Below are 19,589 nucleotides of genomic sequence, written 5' to 3' on the forward strand. Positions count from 1 at the left end.
AGATGTTACAAATTTCCTATCAATAACACTAATTTACAACATGGTATTCAACCCAACCAGACCAGGTCGAGTCACAAATTTAATGGAGATGCTAGGCAAGCCTTTTATTAATCAAATTGGTTTACACATACCTTTTGTCGTAATCTAACCTCCCCATATATGCAAGTTCAATGTCTCCAGTTCGGACCTCTAGATCCCTCCAGCTTTTTAATCTTATTCAACAGATCATCAATTGTGTTGGACGCTTCCTGCAAATGAATTGTTTTAGGTTTTGTTATTTAAGGTGGTGAGCATACAAAATGATAACAACACTAGTTAACCAACAAAGGTTTGTTTCATGAATGAAGAACCTCTAGCTTATTTCTCAGAACTTCTTCCTCCCCATCACGTCGGTCTCTTTCCTCTGAGAATATCTGAATCAGATTCGCTTGCTCTTTGTTCATTTCTTCTATCTTTTGCCTTGCTAATTGAACCTAAATTAACCAGGAAGGAATCCATCAGGCTTGCAGAGAAACTGTCGAGACAGTTAAAATGTCAGAAAGTAGGGACCATACCTCAACTTCAAGTGCCTTCCTACGCTCTTTCTCACGCCGCAGCTCCTCTTGCAACTGAGAGTGTACCAAAGAAAATTGACAAATCTATTACAATGGAAAGGTCCTTGAGAGGATTTTCCTCTAGATTTTAGATTTGAGATTTTGGTGGGAGTATAGATATACCTGTCCACCATCTTTCCCATCATATACACCATTGTCCTCTTTATGATTTGGAGAGTAGAACTTGTCAGAAGCTGGGGTAGGAGTTTTGCTTCTTGTTTGAGCAAATCCCTCAGGATAATTTTCTGGTGATGAGTCTAACATCCACAAGACATTGTTACATGATTATTCTCCACAAGTAAACTCTCTAGAAATGTGGTATGGACGTTATAAAACCAATAAAGACACTATACCTCTGTGATAATAACCGTTTACAGTCTTTCCATGCCTAGGCGCATAGCCAATTTTGTGACAGTTGTTCCTCCTGATCAAAAAAGGGATGGAATATTATTACCCCTGAAACATCCAAACCCAGCTCAATGAAGCTGGATATCAGAACAACTTGAGAAAAGAACCAGACCAGTAATTCTTCTGCATTTGAACTAGTCGTGACTCAAGTCTAGAGAGAACTGTTGTACGCTCAAACCCTTGTTTATCATGAGCAGGCTCGACAAAATTAGCTTCTAGAACACCTATTAGCAGTAGAAACTAGCTTTGTAATCTTCACATAAAGTAAAAAAAATAAAGTAACACACCTTCCATATAAAACAAATACCTATGACCCCACGACCATCACTGCCTGCCGCATTCCATATCCTCCAAAATGGCTGATAACACAAGTTAATAAGAAAAAGAAAAAAACACAAGAATATGTGAATCTACTATTTTTCTTAAATATCATTTGGGAAGCAAAAAGCCATTTACGTAGAAGGAAACCTTGATGAGCCGATTTTTGTGGTAGACATTAAAGCCTTGAACATCAACATGATGTTTTGCGTCCTTCACAAATCCAATCATTACAATAGCAGACATCTGGTCAAAGAAGTTGTGCACGATACCAGCTTTATTATATTATAACTAGAAGATCATGGCTTGGAATAAATAAGAACTATATGAAGGCTGGTTTTATAAAGTTACTAAAACTTACATCTGTCAAAACTCCATATGATTCGGACTGTGGTCGATATGTGATCTGCTCAGTCTGCATCATGTCATTCACTACGCTATGGTGCTCAACATCTTTTCCCCGTAGAATGATACGAAACCCAGGTGGAATTCTTAGGTAGAGGATCGATACATAACTCTGGGAACATGTCAAAAAAGTTGTGAGAAATGAATTTAGAATAGAAGGACATGCAGCTAATTTAAACAAGATTCATAGTAATATTCGTATTCAAGCTTTTTTATTTTGACGATTATAGTAATTACTGAAATGTTTTGCCTACTGAAATAATCACTATAATTGAAATACTACAGATATACAGTCCTAACTAGCATGAGACTGACTAGAACTACTTTGACAAAAAGACATCTGACTTGTTTATACCCTTAGTGAGTGTTTGTATGTCAGGAAGTGCCTAGAATTAGGAAACTGAGAAGCCATTTTAATGTTCTTCTCTTCCCGATTGACGCCTCTAAGTTGAATATCCTGCAGATAAACAATATGATATGCATCAAAATTCGTATGCATCATCATCTCACGATAAATCTACATACATTGAGCAATAAGAACACATACAAGCGGATCAGCATCAAAATCAAGTTCTAACATCCCTTGATCATCTTCCCACATGTTATATATAACTATCCGTGTGCCACGATCCTTCATCAGATCAAACTACAACAAATGAAGCAAAAAATTAGTGACAACATTTGTTCATAGAGACAGTAAAGGGGTGGTAATAGATGAAAACCCACATCAAATGAGTTATAGAGAACTAAAGAAGAGCATATAGCTCAGAATGTACTAAAATAATCACTATAATTGACTCATATTTTTGCTTCCTGGGTAGTAACTCTCATGGCAAATTTCATTGTATGGATAAGTGACTTAGCAAATGCTTTGAACAAAGGGCAAAATATACCTGATGAAGAAGATCTTCTTCACTAGAGAATGGCGACCATTGTACTATTGTTTCCACATTTTTAACCCAATCACTAAGAGAAGACCGGATTATTTTACTCCACTCAGAGTCCCTTCTTTCGTAGTCAAGCTGTCATTATAAATCACATTAAAAGAGAATATAAGGATAAAATGCATACAAATTCATCCAAATTAAAAGGAAATGTTGTGGGCATGAAAAATCGTTCTTCTATGGCAGAAGAGATGTGTGGACAGTGAAAAAACAAAGCTAAGTTACAATGTTACCAATTGAGATACAAGCTAAGGTACTAAAAGAGAAGGAAACATCACGATTCTCTGCCAAAGGTTTTATCTACCAAGCAGTACGATTTTTGTGGTAGACGAAACATCAGAAGAATCATGTTGTGGAGCCAAGCAGTTATTAGAATACTACTTAGAATAGGGAAACCAAGTGGCAGACCATGGAGTTGGTCACAAACAATGCCACACAAGTGAAACAAAGAAAGATTACCATGGGTACAACAATGTCTTCCTTTCCTGTGCTCCTGAGAAATGTATATGATAGGAGCCCAATGCTCTGCGTAGAGCTAAAACCAACATCAAGTAAAATAGACTATAACAAAAAATTACAACTCCAGCTGTTGTTCATATACTAAGGTAGTGAAAATACAATCCAACCAAAACGAATAAGAACATGATAGAAACATATTGATGATAACCAACTAACCTCTTTCCATCTTTTCCAGGGCAACGCGAGAATACAATGACATCTGCTCCAAGTCTCATTGTACTAGTCTTAAATCCATTACCATCTATAAGCAATAAACGTATTAAACGTGTTTCTGCAAACATTTCATATAAGTATCACTCGAGTATTTAATGCTTACATTGTCCAATGGTGTTTGCAATTTTGCTTTTGGCGGAGTATCCTAAAGACATGCATTGTCGCATTTTTTCAGGATCCATCCCACCCCCGTTATCTGGATGTCAAAACATAACGATTCTCATACATGAGCATCGAGAAGTGGACGAAAAAGTGTTGCAAATTAGGCAACCAATAACCACATGAATAAAACAGGGAAGAGATTCTCTAAGATATGCTAAGTAAAGTGTATACCTTCAATTAATAACATTCTGCTTCCTGCTTTGTTGTTTTCAAGCATGTCTACATTAACATAAGTAGCTCCACTAGCAACCTGATATCAACGAGAAGAAACATTACTACAACGCATAAGTTGAATGCAATTCAAGCTGTCTAATACAACAACATTATAACAAGTAAAAGAAACTAAACCCACCTCATCCAACGCATTGTCCAAAAGCTCTGCAAAAGCTGCACAAGAGAACAGATTAGCTCAACGAAATAGAGGGCTGCCAACTCATTGTGTAAAGCTAGCCTAGCTTGAATAAAGGTTGATCAATAAAGATACCTCCAAGAGCCCATTTGTGACTAGTTGCGTTAGAATGTAAAAACTTAGGATGGACTCTTATATGATCAAAGCCACCTGAAACACAAATACATACAGTGGGACATTAAGTATCAACATTCTATATGACTGTCTAATGAACAAAGGCAACATTTGGTTTTGACCTGAAGAAAGATCCCAAGTAGCGCCAGGTGCTCCTTCATAATCTCCAGCTTTCCAGAACTGCTTACAACTACCAACCTTCCCGGACACGCCCGAGGAAGGCGTCGGCGGCGGCGGCGGCGGAGACATAGGCCTGAAGACATTACACATATTCGCGGGAATAGCATGCGTCACATTTACCGGCGGCGGATTCGATTGGCCGAATCCTTCAGGCAACGATACAGCCACCTCATCAACTGTTGTTACCTTCTTAACATTGTTCCTATCACCAGCTCCAAAAGTAGTATCTCTTGCTCTCTTCACACCGACGAAGTTGCCAGAATCATATCTTCGGTCAGGTCTTCCTAATACTTGGTCTAACCCACCGGCGATATCTCCAATGTCAGAGTCATCATCGCTGCTACAGAGATCGACAACAGGAACAGGTTCTCTTCCGGGAAAGCCAAACGGCGAAGTAGTAGTAGAAGAAGGTGGAGGAATCTCTCGTTTCACTTCAATGTTATTATCCATCATAAGTAACGATGAAACCAGGAATCCAAGAGAAGAAACAAACACTTAAAAAAGAGGAAGAAGATGAAACCGCCGTTTCAATTATTAAAAGAAAAAACAAGAAGAGAAAAAAAAAAAAAAAGACAAAAGCAGGAACACACTCTCTCTCTCTCTCTCCCTCCTGTTTTTGGTTCCACCGATTCGGCTTTTGTCCAACCCTCTCAAAGTGTAACTGACTGAATTATTTATACTTTTCCAAAATTAAACAAACTTTCCGGGGAAAAAAAAAGGGTACGAATTTTTGAGTCTCTCCTCTGTTCTCTAAAATCTTGAGAGAGAGGGAGAGAGAGAATAGAATTAAAAGGGGAGAACAAAATCACAACTGTAAAGGCTTTTTAGGGTTTTTTTTTGTTTTTTTTTAAATATTTTGATTAATGTTAGTTGTGTTATATAGATGGGCCATCTAATAATAAGCCCAATCATATTGATTTTACACAGCTTATTTTTTATATGGACCTCAACAAAAAGGCCCATTTAGACAACTCACATAACATTGAAAATAAATAAACCCTAATTTATATATATTCTTTGGCTTTGTCTCTCTCTCCTTTCAGTCCTTTGAGCTGCGGGAAAGCTGAAAATGGTAAAGCTTCTGCACCGGATTCGTTCGTCAATCCAATTCTAGTGTTGTGTTTTTTCGCTAGCCACGTCTGAAAACATTTGTTGTTTTTGAAAATTCTATCTGATAGATGTGGATTATGTTAGTTTGATCTTATAGTTTTTTTTGTAACTGTGGTTGGTTAGAAATGTGTAATTGAATCGAACTGTTAATAATTGATTTCTTACTCTTAAAATTTTTACAATTCAAATTTGGTTTTTAGGCCCCAAAGAGAGGAGTTAAGGTGACTACCAAGAAGAAGACTGCTGTAAGTGATTCTGTTTTGCTCTTTCTCTCTCTCTCTCTGAATATATTATATCATTCCTTCGATCTGTTCTTAGTTTCTGAAAATGTGTTTGGTTTCAGGACAAAGTAACAAACCCTCTATTTGAGAAGCGTCCTAAGCAGTTTGGGATCGGAGGAGCATTGCCTCCCAAAAAGGATCTCTCCAGGTACATCAAATGGCCTAAATCGATCCGTCTGCAGAGGCAAAAGCGTATCCTGAAGCAGAGGTTGAAGGTTCCACCAGCACTTAACCAGTTTACTAAGACCCTTGACAAAAGCTTAGGTCTTTGATCTCTACTATTCCTGTTTTTGCTCTGTTTTTGATTTACCCTTTTAGATATTTAAACTCAATGTTTGTGTAATTTTGCAGCCACTCCTCTGTTCAAGGTACTTCTCAAGTATAGGCCTGAGGACAAAGCTGCCAAGAAGGAGCGTCTTCTCAAGAAGGCTCAGTCTGAGGCTGAGGGCAAACCTACTGAGTCTAAGAAGCCAATTGTTGTCAAGTATGGTCTTAATCATGTGACTTACCTCATCGAGCAGGTCTCTTCCCTTCCTGACTGATTCAGTTGTCACTCTCTATGAATTTATAAGCTTGCTGTAGCAATCTTGACTGAATCCTATTCTGTTTTGTTTGATTTGCAGAACAAGGCGCAGTTGGTAGTGATTGCTCATGATGTGGATCCGATTGAGTTAGTCGTCTGGTTGCCCGCATTGTGCAGGAAAATGGAAGTTCCTTACTGCATTGTCAAGGGGAAATCACGATTGGGAGCGGTAACTATGATTCCTTACTTTTGAGGGCCTTTACAGATTTTCTCTACTAAAAAAAACTTGTAATTGATCTCGTTCCTTTGTTGCAGATTGTCCACCAGAAAACAGCATCTTGCTTGTGTTTGACCACAGTGAAGAACGAGGACAAGATGGAATTCAGCAGAATCCTGGAGGCCATAAAGGTTAGAGAATGATGTTGATCGTTTACATTTGTGTTTTAGAATGATTTGTGTAGGATGTTTTCAAATGGTTTCGATTTGTATCCGCATAGGCAAACTTCAATGACAAGTTTGAAGAGTACCGTAAGAAGTGGGGAGGTGGTATTATGGGATCCAAATCGCAGGCCAAGACTAAGGCTAAGGAGAGAGTTCTAGCCAAGGAAGCTGCTCAGAGGATGAATTAAATTCTGTATGGTTTCATTTTTGGAAGCTTTAGTTTATTCAATTTTGCACATCACGAGTTCAAGTCAAAAGTATCTCCCTTTTTTCACTTTCACAATTTTGTTGATCACCTTAAGGCATCAATAGAATTAAATTTCATAGCTTATTTGCTTTCGCAATGTCATACCGTTGAGTTGTTGGTTAAGATATTTTTATGTCAGCCAAAGCAAACTAACCCACTCACGTTTGGATATTGCTGTGCTGGCAAATAGTGTGGGTTGATTCGGTGAGATATTTGAGTCGCATACTATAAGATAATGAAAATTTCAGATACATTTGTTTTTAAAAATCTTAAACATCAAAAACTAATGAAAAGTCTTTTAAAATCAAAGAGATGGATTGGTTGAACAACATTAGCATATACGCGTGGAAACTAAATGGATACGACAAGGTGGAAAGCCACTTCTAATATAAATCGAAACACACACCTCATGAGTCATGAGTCATCATCAACCACATTCCATACCCATTTTTTATCTAAATTAAAAATAAAAAACAAAAGTAGATTAGACAGGACATCATGATGTGACCACCACCAACTCTCTGAGCATTAAAATAATACTAGTCAGGCTTCTTCTTCTGTCTTCTGAATCAGTGACTGTGAGCCTCGTGTCCCTCCTATATCACAATTAATTATCAAAAAAAAAGTCATTAACGAATTAAACAAAAACTAGATAACACACTTGTTATATGCTAATGGTCGCTACGTTAGAGAATTATAGGCCCTTTACGTTTCCTAGGACTAATATTAAATGTATTAATCCAAGAAAAATAAAGTTTATTTCTTTGACCCACTTCGAGTTCTAGAACTCCTAATAGTTACTTTACTTACCCGGTGAGGGAAAATGGACTGGAGGATGTTGGGCTTGGAGGCCTTGGAGGAGTGGTGGGAGGAGCGGAAGACGCCGTGTTTCTTAAACTGTTCTCTGACAACACGGTTGTAGATAAAAGCTGCGCCTTGAAACTGGGGGAGAACAAGCCAAGCAACGAACACAAGTTTGACCGTATACCAGATCGGGATCCAGTCAATAAGCGATTGCAGAATCAGTTCAATCAGTGAGAGAAACGAATAGATAATCCAATACGCAAGCCACTGTTCGTCGTCTAGTTTCGTTGCGCTCTCCATTGCTATCACCGATGCGTACCTGTGTTGTATGATACATAATAATAATTCAATTAAAAACTTTCACATAAATATCAGATTTTGAGTTTCTAATCTTTAACAAAAACAAGAGAGATTGAACAAGAAACAAAACTTACAATGGATACAGCAACATCACTATGGGCCTGCATATAACAAAAACCATTTACGTTTAAAATTAGAAATCGAAACAGAGGAAACAATAAAAAGAAGTGATTTTGTTGGAAAGAATAATAATATGTAAGGAAGATTTAAGAAACATACCCAGCGCCTGAATGAAGAGCAGTGAGGAAAGTCCAAAACTTGTCCATTTTTTTTTTTTTTCTTCCTTGCAAGTTTCCTTTCGAAAATTTTAGGGCTTTGTGAAAAATTTCAGATGTTAAAAAAGAGAGAGAGACAAGTCTGTGAGTGTATCGAGGCTCTGTAAGAAGAAGACAAAGGTAAATAATGTGAAAAGGAAGAACCTAATTTATAGAAAGGAAAGGTCTCTCTATTGGAGAAGAAATTGTATTGTACGGTTTGCTACAGTTGATTTGGTTGGTTGGTTCACACTCTTTTCATTGGGTCTTTTTGCTTTGTGAAACGGGGGTACGGTTTAGTAGAGGAATACAAGAACGCTGATGCCGACATACAACTATTCCGGTCTAGTCCATCGGTTCAATTAGTGAATCAATCAGTTTTTGGTCGGTCTAGTACGATTCGGTTTGGTTCAGTTTACACGCGTGGCGAGATTTTAACTTAAATGGCGTCGACATGGCACCGACCTAAAGATTAAAAACAAAAAAAGAGGATGTCGGTGAGAGCTTTGTCATTGCTTTATTTTGTTTTTTATTTGGTTTATTTTAAAAGAGATAATTTTTGTCATTTTATTTATTAATCGTTTTGGTGATTATTGTTTTACTTTCTTTTCAAAGGTTCTAAACTTTTTTTTTTTGAATAGAAATGGGTTTGATAGTCTAATATCTACTTTTTCAGCTTCTTAAAATGTAACTTCGTGAAAACCAAGTAAAAAAAAAGTGGCGATAAAATTACAGTACATGGAACTAAACAAATGATATGTAAAAAATGTCATAAAATTAACTTCCAGAGATATAACTATTGGCTTCTTCGATTTCACATGTGTCTCCTCAGTCCTCAGCCTTCTCGAGAAGCCGCTCCTTCTTGGCTGCTTTGGTCTTTAGGTTAGTCTATAATACTTTAGGAGAATCTTGAACAAAGAAGTCGCTGCAATTATACAAGCATTGACTGAAATAGCTAAGAGGGGTAATAATTTTGCATCTTTCATCCAATGGTAAGAGTATTTTACTATTTTGTTATAGTTTTCTCAACCCAAAATAAAATACATTGCTTTGGTTGTTTTGGCCAAAATTATTACATCAAACTTTGATGAGGTTCTATGAACTAAAAAGAGATGTCTATAGAAGACCTTTTTTTTCTTTATTGAGTTTGATGAACATTCTCAAACGAAAAAGAAAAAATAGTATAGTATTAAGTAGGAACCAAATTATTGATATGTGTATTCATGGAAAAATGATCAAATCCGTTCATCAACACAAACAAAACACATAACAAAAGCAGCACCATAGTAACAGAGACAATCCTTCCGATCGTCGTCTTCTTTTTCGATTTCGTAGTATCACTCGCTCTCTTCACATTGGAAGACCAACAAGATGAATGAGAAAACGATGTCGCCTTCTTGGTTTGACCATCATCATCATCATCAGAATCGTGAAAGAGTTTTCTTCTTAAGCGTGATCCTACTTGTATCATCTCTGCCTCTGGTTCGTGCTGGAGTGAGAGCATTAGTTTCCTTGGAGAGTTTTCGACAAACTCAACAGCTTTTTCTACGGTGATCCATGAAACAGCAGATGAGTTTTTTTTACCTGTTTTCATGTCAGTCCATTCTTTCTCAAGCTCCTTCAACTGCTGCTTCAGTCGTTCGTGTTTGTTCTCCTCTCTATCTTCCATTTTTTTCCTTCTTACAATTTACTTTACTATGAGTAGTAAGAAGGATGTGGTTTATAACAATAGGTTGAAATCTTGTGAGATCTCACTAATTTCTATTTAATGAAAAATCTGGTGAGATCTTCACTTTAATCTCTATTTAATTTACTTTCTGAGTTTTACTCTTTTGAATTAATACATAATATTTGAAATTTGAATGAAATTGAACAATTCAAATGTCAATAAACGAAAAAATGATTCTACCACGGAAAATCACAACTGACCCGCACGAAACTTCAGAATTTTTTTGCATTTATATGTTCACAATAATGTGAAAGCAAAAAACAAACGATTGAGATATTAATTAAATATGATCTCATGAAACATTAGAGTTAGATGAAATTTAGGACTCACTGGTTGATAATACTACTAAGAGGAGGTAAAAGAGTTAGAGATGTCTTCCATCACACCTTTCCCATCTTCACCATCAAAGTAGAAGAAGTTCTTTATTGGGTCTCCTTTGCATGATACTGCTTTGATCACCTCCTGCAACATCACCAAGCTTTCTTGTCAGATTCCCAAGTTTCTAGTGAGAAGATTCGAATGGGGAAAAGAGAGAGTGAGAGAGAGAGAGAACCTGTGCTAATATTCCTCCCACAATGGCACAAGCTGGTGGGAATTCAGTAGTACCCGTGATTAGTCTCTCCAAGAGACTATCTGGTATAAGGCTTTCGCTCACAGACTGTTGCAGTATTCAGAATTTCAGTGAACTGAGTGACATTTTCTAAAAGAGTGGCAAAACAAAAAGAACACGCTTACATTTGCCTCACAGAGTTGCTTTTTGATTTCCAAGATTCTGGCAAGATCGAGTAGTGAACATTCTCCATGTTTACGCCCTTCACTCTCCTCAAACACTTCTATTACTGAAAAATCTCATGAGAATACCAAAGATTAGTAAAGCAGCTTTTGTTGTTATGTATCTGCAAATGGGATCTCATTTTTCATTTGTTTCTGAAAAGAAATCAAGAATTAAGCTGCAGTAAGTAGTAACAACCTCTCATAGCAAAGTAGAGCTTTGCTGTTCTCCGAGGAAACGGTTTCCAAGGTACTGATATAGCCTCCTGCGGCAATAAACCAAAAAATCTAATTTTTACTACATATGCAGATGTAAGGATTATTAGAAGCAAAAGTTAGTGTTAAATTGTACCTGAAAACTCGGAAAATTTAGTTCGCATTCCACTGTCTCTTCAAGCTTTTTCTGTGGAAAGAAAGAACATTGCCAAGAAAACAATACAAAGGACGATTAAAAAATGAAGCATTTAGGAGGAGTTAATATAGTTAAAATTGAGATGGACAGGATAAAACGTAACATCAAATCATATAAAGTACCTTTGTGTACTTGTAATTTTGAAGGTCGACAAAGATCTCACCACATGAGTCTCTACAATCGACTGTATAGAAAGCAACACGTTTCACTAAGTTCCGACATTTTTCATTGACAGATTTCTGCAAACAAAAAGAAAAACAGACAATGTTATGAATCAACTGAAGATGAGAGCAGAGGAAACTATATAAAACTGTTATCCATACTTTAGTAACACGAGAACCGTAGCCTATAACCACAACATCAAACTTCTCGAAAAATTCAAGGCCGAGTGTAGACAAATCACCTGAAAGATTTAAAAAAAAAAAAGATCAGACAAGAGCCGGTATGGTATCAAGACGTTAAAAGGAGAGGTATCAGAGAAGGACCTTTCTCTACAGAAACACGGACCATAGGGTTGAAATCCTTGAGTGAATCACAACAAATCTCAGCAACAGTATTACCACGGTAAGCATTTTCATCAGGCGGAATTAAGAAGTTTGCGTTCAAGGCCTCCTCGTTCACCAAACGATCATCCATTAACGTCACACTACCAACTCCTGCCAGCACAATGTTCTTGCAAAACTACCCACCACATGGAGACACACACACAAATCCAAGAAATGCAGTAAAAGACCATTAGATTAACTAACTAATTGAAAAGCATTACATCTCAACAGAAATATGATAAGAGTTACAGCTACTACCTCAGCAACAGTTCCCTTAATTCCAGATACCAAGACATGAGATTTGGTCAATCTGCAAGCAAAACACAAACCTCACATTATATCAAACCGTGCCACAGTAGTTACATGATTAGTGTATTGTACCATTAAAATAAGCTTCAGCAGAAAGCAAAATGTGAATGAACAAGTAACGTTACATCAACTTAGCAAGTTAAAACCCAAATACTCTACTAGAAACATGAACTCAACATTATGATACAATCTCAGCTGAAACATGAACCCCTGGAAATTCCCAGTAACAGAACAGACATGATGATCTCAGAACACAACCTAAGGGAGCACAGAAGTTACGAGTTCAACTAGTCTAGAAGCAACTAACTCGGAATTAATAAAAAGAAAAAAGAGGAATTGAAACAAATCAACGCTAACCCAGTATGAGTAGTAAGTAGAAACAGGGATGAGTAGGATAAGGAGATGAGAAAGTAGTAACCTTCTTTGAGCATTAGCACCCCAAACCCTAATCTGGCGGTCGTACAAGGCAGTCTCCTGCTCGGTAAGCTCTTCTCCGTCCATTCGCAAACTCAAGCTATCAAATTACACAAAAAAAAAAACCCTTTGCTTTCAGAAACTGGAATTAGCGTATATCAGTACTGGATTATCTTGTAACCGGAGCTTGCGCAAGAAGACCTAGTCTTAACTTGGTCGATTTTGGTCAACCTCTTCTCTCAGTGATCTCTCTCTCTCTCTTTTTTTTTTTGTTAATAAAAAATTTGTTTCTAGTAAAAAATACTTAAATGGAAAATATAAATTGGTAGTCAACGTCTCGATCGCCGGTTCGATTCAACCCAACCGCATATCAGTCGATTTAATAAGTTTTTTTTCTTAATACGAATAACAATTTTCATATGTTTAAATAATTTACGTTTAGTAATAAAACACAAAAAAAATTAAAAATGGGATGACATAAATCGTCAACGACGGTGAAATTGGTTTGACAGACATATCAAAGTCGACTAATGTGATTAGTTTGGCCACGCGACCTTTCCATAGCATGATGGCATGACACCGCATAACAATGTCGGTTTGTCACCGGTGGTTTTGTGTTTGATAGTGTCCTTACATCCATTTCAAATTAATTCGTCTTTCTCGTAACCAACCCTTTAAACAAAAACATACATTCGTGATACGATACGTATGTGGAATACATAGTCTTTATTAGTAGTTCATCCTAACATAAGTTGTAGTTTCTACTCTGATGTAAACATAACAAGTACTAAAAAATTGCAAAAGCTTTTACCTCTTTTTGTTTGCAGTTTTATTCTTTATCAAAATCTTACTATTAGATAAATAATACTGTGTTTGACAAAAAGATAAATAATACTGTATTAAGCTTTGACGAAAGAAAAGAAAAAAAGGTATGGGAAAGCATACCTGCGAAATCGGAAAAATAGAGTTTCCTTGTCCAATGGAATCCTCTTCATTTCTTTTTTCCTTGCAAAATTCTGCAAAATGATCAAAACTGTGCTTATTGCTTGAGAAGAAATACAATATGATATTTTGAATTCTTGTGTAAATATAGTGACGTAAAAAAAAAATAGTACTTCAAGACGATTGAACGTCTTTTGATCTATCGTTCCATCTCTTGCTCTCTCTCTCTCTCTCTCTCTCTCTCTCTCTCTCTCTCTCTCTCTCTCTCTCTCTCTCTCTCTCTCTCTCTCTCTCTCTCTCTCTCTCTCTCTCTCTCTCTCTCTCTCTCTCTCTCTCTCTCTCTCTCTCTCTCTCTCTCTCTCTCTCTCTCTCTCTCTCTCTCTCTCTCTCTCTCTCTCTCTCTCTCTCTCTCTCTCTCTCGGATTTGATTCGATCGTATCCATGAGTCAATATTTATTGAAGTCAAACTGATTTAATGAAAGGTTCAATGTAAGTATGTAACTCGTATAACAAGGGATATAATTAACACACTCCTAACTCCTACATTCTAATCATATGATTAGTTACAACTTACAATGTACTTCGAGTATTGTATTTTGTATATAAATAAAAGTACTTTAATACTAGTAGAATAAGAATAAGAAAAAAGAAATCTAGAAAATTGAAAACCACTGGATGAGAGAACATTGGAGGACCGGTGCATGCGCCATTAAGCTATCATGGAGTATCAAACAATAGGAGCTTACAAACAAAGGGTTCTAATTACTTAGCAAACCACCATATATTCATTTTGATTTTCGAACAACTATTTCTGAAAATGATATACGCTAATATGTATATATATTTTTTTCGGGAAACAAGAAAACTCAAATAGATAACTTTTTTTTTTTTTTTGTTAAATTTTAATTCAGCTATTAGTAAGTGGGAATATAATAACTGGAGGATAAGAGAGAGTAAGTAAACCATAAACTCATAAACCCAAAACATGAGTTTGGTCACGAGTTTGCAACTCATCCTCCCGCCACGGCCGAGAGGCACCACCTCCAAGTTCTTGTGTTCATTGAAAAACTCAACACAACAAATTCAAGAACTCTCTTCTTCTTCTTCTTCTTCTTCTTCTTCAATCCCTCTCTTACCAAAACTAATCTCTTTTGCTCTTGCTCTCTCTTTAACCTCTTCTTCTTCCCCTGCCTTAGCCATTCCTTCTCTCTCCTCTTCTCAGCCACTCACCACTCCTTTCACCCAATCCAAGTTCGTCCAGACCGGTCTTCTCAATGGGTTTGTTTGTTTTCCTCTCCATATACTCTTTAATTGAGAAAAGTTTGCGTTTGCTTTCTTTTAATGCTAATTCTCCTCTCTCATCAATTTGTGTAGCAAAATTAGGCCTTGCCCTTCTACGAACCCAGGATGTGTATCCACGAATCCAACCTCATCTTCCTTCTCATTTCCATTACCAATACCTGAAACCGATAAACAAAATCCCATTCAGGTCTATCTTCTCCCTTTTTCCAACATCTTCATCATCTCAATTTAGTTTTCTGATTCTTTGTAGTGTTCAACGCAGAAATTGAAAGAAGCAATAGTGAGCACTCAGAAGAATCCTAAGTTTGTGGTTCTTGAAGATACCCCATATGGTAATCACTTGTCAGTCATTTTTTTTCAATTAAGGATCATAGTGATTGTGTGGTAATGACTCTTAGTTATGAAAAAAAATCGGATTATAACACATTGATTAATTTATGCAGGGAGATATTTGGTGGCAGAGGTAGAAGGAGGAGGATTTAGCAGAGATGTGATGGAGTTTTTGGTGAAGGAAGATGTGGTTGCTTACAGGTGTATGGCCACTAAGGTTACCTTTGTTTATCCTTTCACTACTGCTTTTGGAGATTCCAAGGGACAAGAAGAGAGGATGAAGAAGCTTATTGACCAGCTCGGTTGGTATGCTCCTACTTTTGAATCCATGGAGTAAATAGAATATGTTCTGCAAGTAATGTTTTTTTGTTTTGTTTCCATAGCCTTACAACTCACTACTTGAGAGACATTAATATGAGTTTGTTTGTTTGTTTTGTCCTTTTGAGAAAATCAAAGAAAGCTTGTTCAACTTAGGAGCTAGATGATGTGTTGTTACAACTTTCAAATGTTATAGTAGTATAACTTATACATTGTTAAGGCATAATAAGGGAGAGGAGAGAGAGCCTTATACTTCTTAGGAGCGCATCCCTCTTATTAGGACCTAACATACAAAGTATAAACAACGAAACTTAGGAGAGATGGTTTTAATTTGTTACCAAGAATCAAGAGCATAATAAATTCAAGTACCTTGGAGCATATAGCCAGTAATATTAGTGGATCGTCTTCTTTTTACCAACACAACAGGTCTAAAACTACAAGGGTCATTCCTCCCACGTTAGATCCATTCACTTAGTTCTAGCGCCTTTGTCTAGGCATCCTTCTCCTATACTAGAGAAACGCGAGCACATCTAGGGGGAACCACACAGTCCACATGAAGACAAGCTTATTTTACACACCGCCATCTCAATATCAATCTCAGGAAGCCAAGTGTCATTAGTGGTTTTCGTGGGCTTGGGTCAAGTTACAGTATGAGCCCAGTAAAGGTTTGACTTTGCTGACATGGCAAACCTCCGTCGAGGCTCGGTCTGTGATTGGCTCTTCAATATCCATGTGACGTTCCCTCTCTCTCTCTCTCTCTCTCTCTTTCTATTTATCTTAAATCTTATTGTCATTAATTATTTCCAAAGACTCCCAATTTGTTTTCTCTCTTTCGAATAAAAAAAAAAAAAAGCGCCATGGACGCCATTGATTCCGTCGTCGATCCTCTTAGAGACTTCGCCAAGGACAGTATTCGCCTCGTGAAGCGTTGTCACAAGCCAGATCGCAAAGGTATTGAAACTAGATCGGTCTACGAATTTTTGTATTTTGAAAATTGCTGTCTTTAGATTAGGTAATGATGAGCGATCTGTGTGTGTTCTGAGCTGATGGATCTATCTTTTTTTTATTTCACGGATGAGAAGATCCGTATGTATGTTGATTGGAGAGATCCGTGCTTTCTTTCCCAAGATGGAGATGGTCTAATGATTCTGTATTTTTTTATATTGTTGTTTTGTAGAGTTCACGAAGGTGGCAGTGCGTACAGCTATCGGGTTCGTAGTAATGGGATTCGTGGGATTCTTTGTGAAGCTCATCTTTATTCCCATCAACAACATCATCGTTGGTGCCACTTAGGTGACAATTTCTCTTTTCCAATCTCTTCTTTCCAGCCATGCATGAATCTGTTCGGGATTTTATTGGTTTGATAATGATGCTTTGGTTAAGCAAGCTAGTTCGTGTAGTATAGAGTCATCCTAAGATGTTTTTGTCTCGATGAATACTTCTCTGCTCTGTCTCTAGTCTACATCTCTTAGAAGCTCATTAGGGTCCCATGCCCCAAATCTAGAAGCTGTTTTGTATACAGTAAACGTTCAATTCTTTGGTCATTTCAATCTATAGGTACTAAATAAGCAATTTGCATTTGAACATATCTAGTAGAATTGTTTATGCATATGCATATTATGGAACACTCATTGAAATTAAGTGTAGCATGCACTGATAGATACTCTCCGGTTTATTCTTCTAATATTGGCTGGAAACTGTTGGGTTTGGTTCAATGTGTTGATAGACTTGTGATTCCATCATGAACAACATTGCATTGGCATGTTATAGGGAATATGCTTTATCGAAGAAATTTGGATAACCGATATGAATGGGGAATTGCTTGTAGCCCTTGTAATTTAAAAACTACTTTTCTAAAGTTTGGTTTGGCATGTTTGCAGAGAACATGGGAAGATAAGATGGAGAAGGGTAGTTACAGCTTTGTTGTTTCATGAAGACACTTCAACAGTTTTTGTTTGTTTGTTTGTTCAGATACTCAAAAAGAGTAAACTTTTGTTGACCTAGTTAACCACACCATTTGAGATCAGTCTCCAGTAATTTGCATTCTGTTTCATATATTTCACTTCTTATTTCGTTCTGCTGTTATAAAATTCCAAGTTTTGATGAATGTGGACGAGGCTAAAAAACTCTTAGTTACGGTTACGAAACTTACAAATTAAAAAGCCTATCTGAGTACACGAATTCTTGACCAAATCTTGCGAATATTCCTAACCTCTTCGTATTGCTTGTTGCCTCTGGTTCCAATCTCAGCTTCCATGTTTTTGCCTTATTAAGCTTCCATGGTTCCAATCTCTGATGAGGGAATTTGTCGCAAATAATGCTTGCACTATTAAGATTGTCTGCCTATTGACCACAAAAAGCATTTCATAGTAACTACCAGTTTACCAAAACTTATTCACCTACTGAAATCACTTAGATACACGTGTATTTCTTTCGATCAAAATCTTTGCTACTCCATTGACATGACAGATTGAAAAATAATAATCATGAAGTTAGGTAAATCCAAACTAACAAGCAAATGACATGACAACACCAAAAAAAGGAAAGAAAGAGAATCTTGGAACAGAAGCAATGCGACCTTTCCTTGTTATTCACTCGAAGATGACACAAACTGACAAACATAATTGATGATCATTTAAAACCAAAAGACATCAACTCTTTTGGTGAATCAGGTGATACTCAAAGAGAGGTGAGAATAGTAATCATGCCTCCTCAACTTCATCAATCTTCACTTCCTATTCTCAATCCACTACTCAGATTCTCACCTCCTTCCTCCCCTCATAATCCCAAACACCAGACGGAATCAAAGATTAAGATGCCAAAGTTCACCGTGCGTAAACTCATACCTCTTCTTATCTTCGTTCTTTCAAGCCTCTCCGTTCTCCGACTTCTCCGGATTTCATACAAGTCTTCATCCTCTGCATCTAAGTCCTCATCTTCAACCACATTTCGTTTGAGTCCAGCCGAGTTCAGTCAGCACCTCAGGGCTAACGAGGGCCCAAGCGCTCTCACGATAAAGGAACAGAAGTTCTTATCAGATACCATTGCCCGTAGATCCCCTTGCAACGTTCTTGTTTTCGGGTTTGCACCTCAATACCTCATGTTATCTTCAATCAACACTAGAGGTATTACCGTCATTCTAGACGATGAGCCTGCAAAGATAATGATACCAAAAGCTAAAGTAAATCCAAACAACACACGAATCTACAGCTTGAAATACCATCAGATGGAAGTGAAAAATGCTTACAATCTGCTTCGACATGCTCGAGCCAATCCCACATGCGCACCCAAGATGAATAATCTACAACAAGGCTCACCACACTGCAAAATGGAACTGAAGGATTTGCCACTGGAAGTACACAATATCAAATGGGATGTGATAGTTGTTGATGGGCCACGTGGAGACAACTTAGAGGCACCAGGTAGGATGGGGAGTATATACACTGCAGCTGCGTTAGCAAGGGAAGGAAGTAGTAACTCAACAACAGATGTTTTAGTGCATGATGTGCACAGGACTGCTGAGAAGTGGCTCTCCTGGGAATTCTTATGCCAGGAGAATCTGGTTTCAGCTAAAGGGAACTTCTGGAAGTTTAGGATTAAGGGACAATCAAATGCATCCAGGTTTTGCTCAACAGAAACAGTCCTCATCAGATATTAGCAAAATTTTGTACATTTAATCAAGAACAATGTAGTTCGACACACTACTACGTCTTTATCTCATACCAGCGCAGGGAAACATGGTTAAATAGTGATAGTGTATAAAAGTCATTCCTAAAATGTGTGTCCAACTAGAAAATGGATACAATTAGTGGAAATGACCACAATTTATGCACCACAGAGTTATTTCATTTTAACTCCCCAAGAACAAGAAATGGAAAGCTATACATGTTTCTTAAGAAGAAGAACCCAAAAGAAGATCAAATAGTCACAGAGAGGCCTTCTCTATGCTATATTTCATTATTACACAAAGCTACGTAATACTTTAACCCTTTCTTCGTACCAAAAAAAGATTCCATCCAATTTTCACACTACTTCAAAGGAGTATCCAGAATCACATACCTCTAAAATTCTTTCATAGCTTGACATGAAAAACAAGATACACTGGAGCAAAAGATGATTATAAAATTCCTACATTAATAATCTGTACTCGTTGCCATCTTGGATGTCAGCCAGAGCCATTTTCACCAGTCTCTCTTCGCTGCAATCACAATTAATGTATGTATATAAGGCCA

At 37.2% G+C, this 19,589-nt stretch overlaps 9 protein-coding genes across 9 annotated transcripts in view; 4 read left to right on the forward strand and 5 right to left on the reverse strand.

The window, feature by feature from the left end:
• Positions 135 to 5,059, reverse strand: LOC104722482 (protein MICRORCHIDIA 7-like). The gene is made up of 19 exons (XM_010440646.2): positions 4,208 to 5,059; positions 4,047 to 4,121; positions 3,915 to 3,949; positions 3,734 to 3,812; positions 3,504 to 3,596; positions 3,344 to 3,428; positions 3,128 to 3,203; positions 2,618 to 2,746; positions 2,272 to 2,370; positions 2,080 to 2,181; positions 1,681 to 1,836; positions 1,470 to 1,565; positions 1,309 to 1,360; positions 1,114 to 1,225; positions 947 to 1,017; positions 717 to 850; positions 555 to 608; positions 351 to 473; positions 135 to 248 (listed from the first exon to the last, which is right to left on the reverse strand). Exons 1-19 carry the CDS (start codon positions 4,716 to 4,718, stop codon positions 168 to 170), a joined length of 2,163 nt encoding a protein of 720 aa, XP_010438948.1. The 5' UTR covers positions 4,719 to 5,059; the 3' UTR covers positions 135 to 167.
• Positions 5,259 to 6,951, forward strand: LOC104722484 (60S ribosomal protein L7a-1-like). Its single transcript, XM_010440649.2, has 7 exons — positions 5,259 to 5,337; positions 5,576 to 5,620; positions 5,719 to 5,920; positions 6,008 to 6,177; positions 6,280 to 6,408; positions 6,495 to 6,587; positions 6,677 to 6,951. The coding sequence occupies exons 1-7, from the start codon at positions 5,335 to 5,337 to the stop codon at positions 6,806 to 6,808; spliced, it is 774 nt and encodes a 257-aa protein (XP_010438951.1). The 5' UTR covers positions 5,259 to 5,334; the 3' UTR covers positions 6,809 to 6,951.
• On the reverse strand, positions 7,185 to 8,425 carry LOC104722483 (HVA22-like protein d). Its single transcript, XM_010440647.2, has 4 exons — positions 8,251 to 8,425; positions 8,106 to 8,132; positions 7,678 to 7,990; positions 7,185 to 7,463 (listed from the first exon to the last, which is right to left on the reverse strand). The coding sequence occupies exons 1-4, from the start codon at positions 8,295 to 8,297 to the stop codon at positions 7,437 to 7,439; spliced, it is 414 nt and encodes a 137-aa protein (XP_010438949.1). The 5' UTR covers positions 8,298 to 8,425; the 3' UTR covers positions 7,185 to 7,436.
• On the reverse strand, positions 9,389 to 10,084 carry LOC104722485. The gene has a single exon (XM_010440650.2). It carries the CDS (start codon positions 9,952 to 9,954, stop codon positions 9,475 to 9,477), a length of 480 nt encoding a protein of 159 aa, XP_010438952.1. The 5' UTR covers positions 9,955 to 10,084; the 3' UTR covers positions 9,389 to 9,474.
• On the reverse strand, positions 10,174 to 12,739 carry LOC104722486 (SUMO-activating enzyme subunit 1A-like). The gene is made up of 11 exons (XM_010440652.2): positions 12,667 to 12,739; positions 12,470 to 12,565; positions 12,001 to 12,052; positions 11,683 to 11,878; positions 11,521 to 11,600; positions 11,320 to 11,436; positions 11,138 to 11,188; positions 10,985 to 11,051; positions 10,750 to 10,853; positions 10,568 to 10,672; positions 10,174 to 10,476 (listed from the first exon to the last, which is right to left on the reverse strand). The coding sequence occupies exons 2-11, from the start codon at positions 12,550 to 12,552 to the stop codon at positions 10,360 to 10,362; spliced, it is 972 nt and encodes a 323-aa protein (XP_010438954.1). The 5' UTR covers positions 12,553 to 12,565; positions 12,667 to 12,739; the 3' UTR covers positions 10,174 to 10,359.
• LOC104722487 (thylakoid lumenal 17.9 kDa protein, chloroplastic) lies at positions 14,348 to 15,508 on the forward strand. The gene is made up of 4 exons (XM_010440653.2): positions 14,348 to 14,685; positions 14,782 to 14,896; positions 14,972 to 15,041; positions 15,153 to 15,508. Exons 1-4 carry the CDS (start codon positions 14,393 to 14,395, stop codon positions 15,374 to 15,376), a joined length of 702 nt encoding a protein of 233 aa, XP_010438955.1. The 5' UTR covers positions 14,348 to 14,392; the 3' UTR covers positions 15,377 to 15,508.
• On the forward strand, positions 16,155 to 17,464 carry LOC104722488 (protein transport protein Sec61 subunit gamma-1). The gene is made up of 3 exons (XM_019233154.1): positions 16,155 to 16,308; positions 16,535 to 16,650; positions 17,238 to 17,464. The coding sequence occupies exons 1-2, from the start codon at positions 16,215 to 16,217 to the stop codon at positions 16,648 to 16,650; spliced, it is 210 nt and encodes a 69-aa protein (XP_019088699.1). The 5' UTR covers positions 16,155 to 16,214; the 3' UTR covers positions 17,238 to 17,464.
• Positions 17,794 to 19,192, forward strand: LOC104722489 (glucuronoxylan 4-O-methyltransferase 1-like). The gene has a single exon (XM_010440654.2). The coding sequence runs from the start codon at positions 18,062 to 18,064 to the stop codon at positions 19,013 to 19,015; it is 954 nt and encodes a 317-aa protein (XP_010438956.1). The 5' UTR covers positions 17,794 to 18,061; the 3' UTR covers positions 19,016 to 19,192.
• The window catches only part of LOC104722490 (TITAN-like protein), a 6,042-nt gene continuing 5,724 nt past the window's right edge, over positions 19,272 to 19,589 (reverse strand). Inside the window, exon 7 of the mRNA XM_010440655.2 lies at positions 19,272 to 19,555. Within this exon, the coding sequence (XP_010438957.1) occupies positions 19,523 to 19,555 (33 nt within the window). The 3' untranslated portion in view covers positions 19,272 to 19,522. The remainder of the gene's footprint in view (positions 19,556 to 19,589) is intronic.

This window comes from Camelina sativa, chromosome 11 (assembly GCF_000633955.1).
Source record: "Camelina sativa cultivar DH55 chromosome 11, Cs, whole genome shotgun sequence".
Classification (NCBI taxonomy): Eukaryota; Viridiplantae; Streptophyta; class Magnoliopsida; order Brassicales; family Brassicaceae; genus Camelina; species Camelina sativa.

Bases quoted from the DNA above. Each gene is read 5' to 3' on its own strand.
- LOC104722482 (XM_010440646.2), bottom strand. From the start codon at position 4,718: ATGATGGATAATAACATTGAAGTGAAACGAGAGATTCCTCCACCTTCT. The intron at 3,597-3,733 runs GTATACACTTTA...TTTGACATCCAG, and splicing joins CAGAATGTTATTAATTGAAG to ATAACGGGGGTGGGATGGAT. The intron at 3,204-3,343 runs GTTAGTTGGTTA...TGTTGGTTTTAG, and splicing joins CCTGGAAAAGATGGAAAGAG to CTCTACGCAGAGCATTGGGC.
- LOC104722484 (XM_010440649.2), top strand. The intron at 5,921-6,007 runs GTCTTTGATCTC...GTAATTTTGCAG, and splicing joins GACCCTTGACAAAAGCTTAG to CCACTCCTCTGTTCAAGGTA. The intron at 6,409-6,494 runs GTAACTATGATT...CCTTTGTTGCAG, and splicing joins GGAAATCACGATTGGGAGCG to ATTGTCCACCAGAAAACAGC.
- LOC104722483 (XM_010440647.2), bottom strand. From the start codon at position 8,297: ATGGACAAGTTTTGGACTTTCCTCACTGCTCTTCATTCAGGCGCTGG. The intron at 7,991-8,105 runs GTAAGTTTTGTT...CATACAACACAG, and splicing joins GTGATGTTGCTGTATCCATT to GTACGCATCGGTGATAGCAA. The intron at 7,464-7,677 runs GTAAGTAAAGTA...ATTGTGATATAG, and splicing joins AGTCCATTTTCCCTCACCGG to GAGGGACACGAGGCTCACAG.
- LOC104722485 (XM_010440650.2), bottom strand. From the start codon at position 9,954: ATGGAAGATAGAGAGGAGAACAAACACGAACGACTGAAGCAGCAGTTG.
- LOC104722486 (XM_010440652.2), bottom strand. From the start codon at position 12,552: ATGGACGGAGAAGAGCTTACCGAGCAGGAGACTGCCTTGTACGACCGC. The intron at 10,673-10,749 runs GTAAGCGTGTTC...ATACTGCAACAG, and splicing joins AGCAACTCTGTGAGGCAAAT to TCTGTGAGCGAAAGCCTTAT. The intron at 10,477-10,567 runs GTTCTCTCTCTC...GTGATGTTGCAG, and splicing joins TGGGAGGAATATTAGCACAG to GAGGTGATCAAAGCAGTATC.
- LOC104722487 (XM_010440653.2), top strand. From the start codon at position 14,393: ATGAGTTTGGTCACGAGTTTGCAACTCATCCTCCCGCCACGGCCGAGA. The intron at 14,686-14,781 runs GTTTGTTTGTTT...CAATTTGTGTAG, and splicing joins CAGACCGGTCTTCTCAATGG to CAAAATTAGGCCTTGCCCTT. The intron at 15,042-15,152 runs GTAATCACTTGT...TAATTTATGCAG, and splicing joins TCTTGAAGATACCCCATATG to GGAGATATTTGGTGGCAGAG.
- LOC104722488 (XM_019233154.1), top strand. From the start codon at position 16,215: ATGGACGCCATTGATTCCGTCGTCGATCCTCTTAGAGACTTCGCCAAG. The intron at 16,309-16,534 runs GTATTGAAACTA...GTTGTTTTGTAG, and splicing joins TCACAAGCCAGATCGCAAAG to AGTTCACGAAGGTGGCAGTG.
- LOC104722489 (XM_010440654.2), top strand. From the start codon at position 18,062: ATGCCTCCTCAACTTCATCAATCTTCACTTCCTATTCTCAATCCACTA.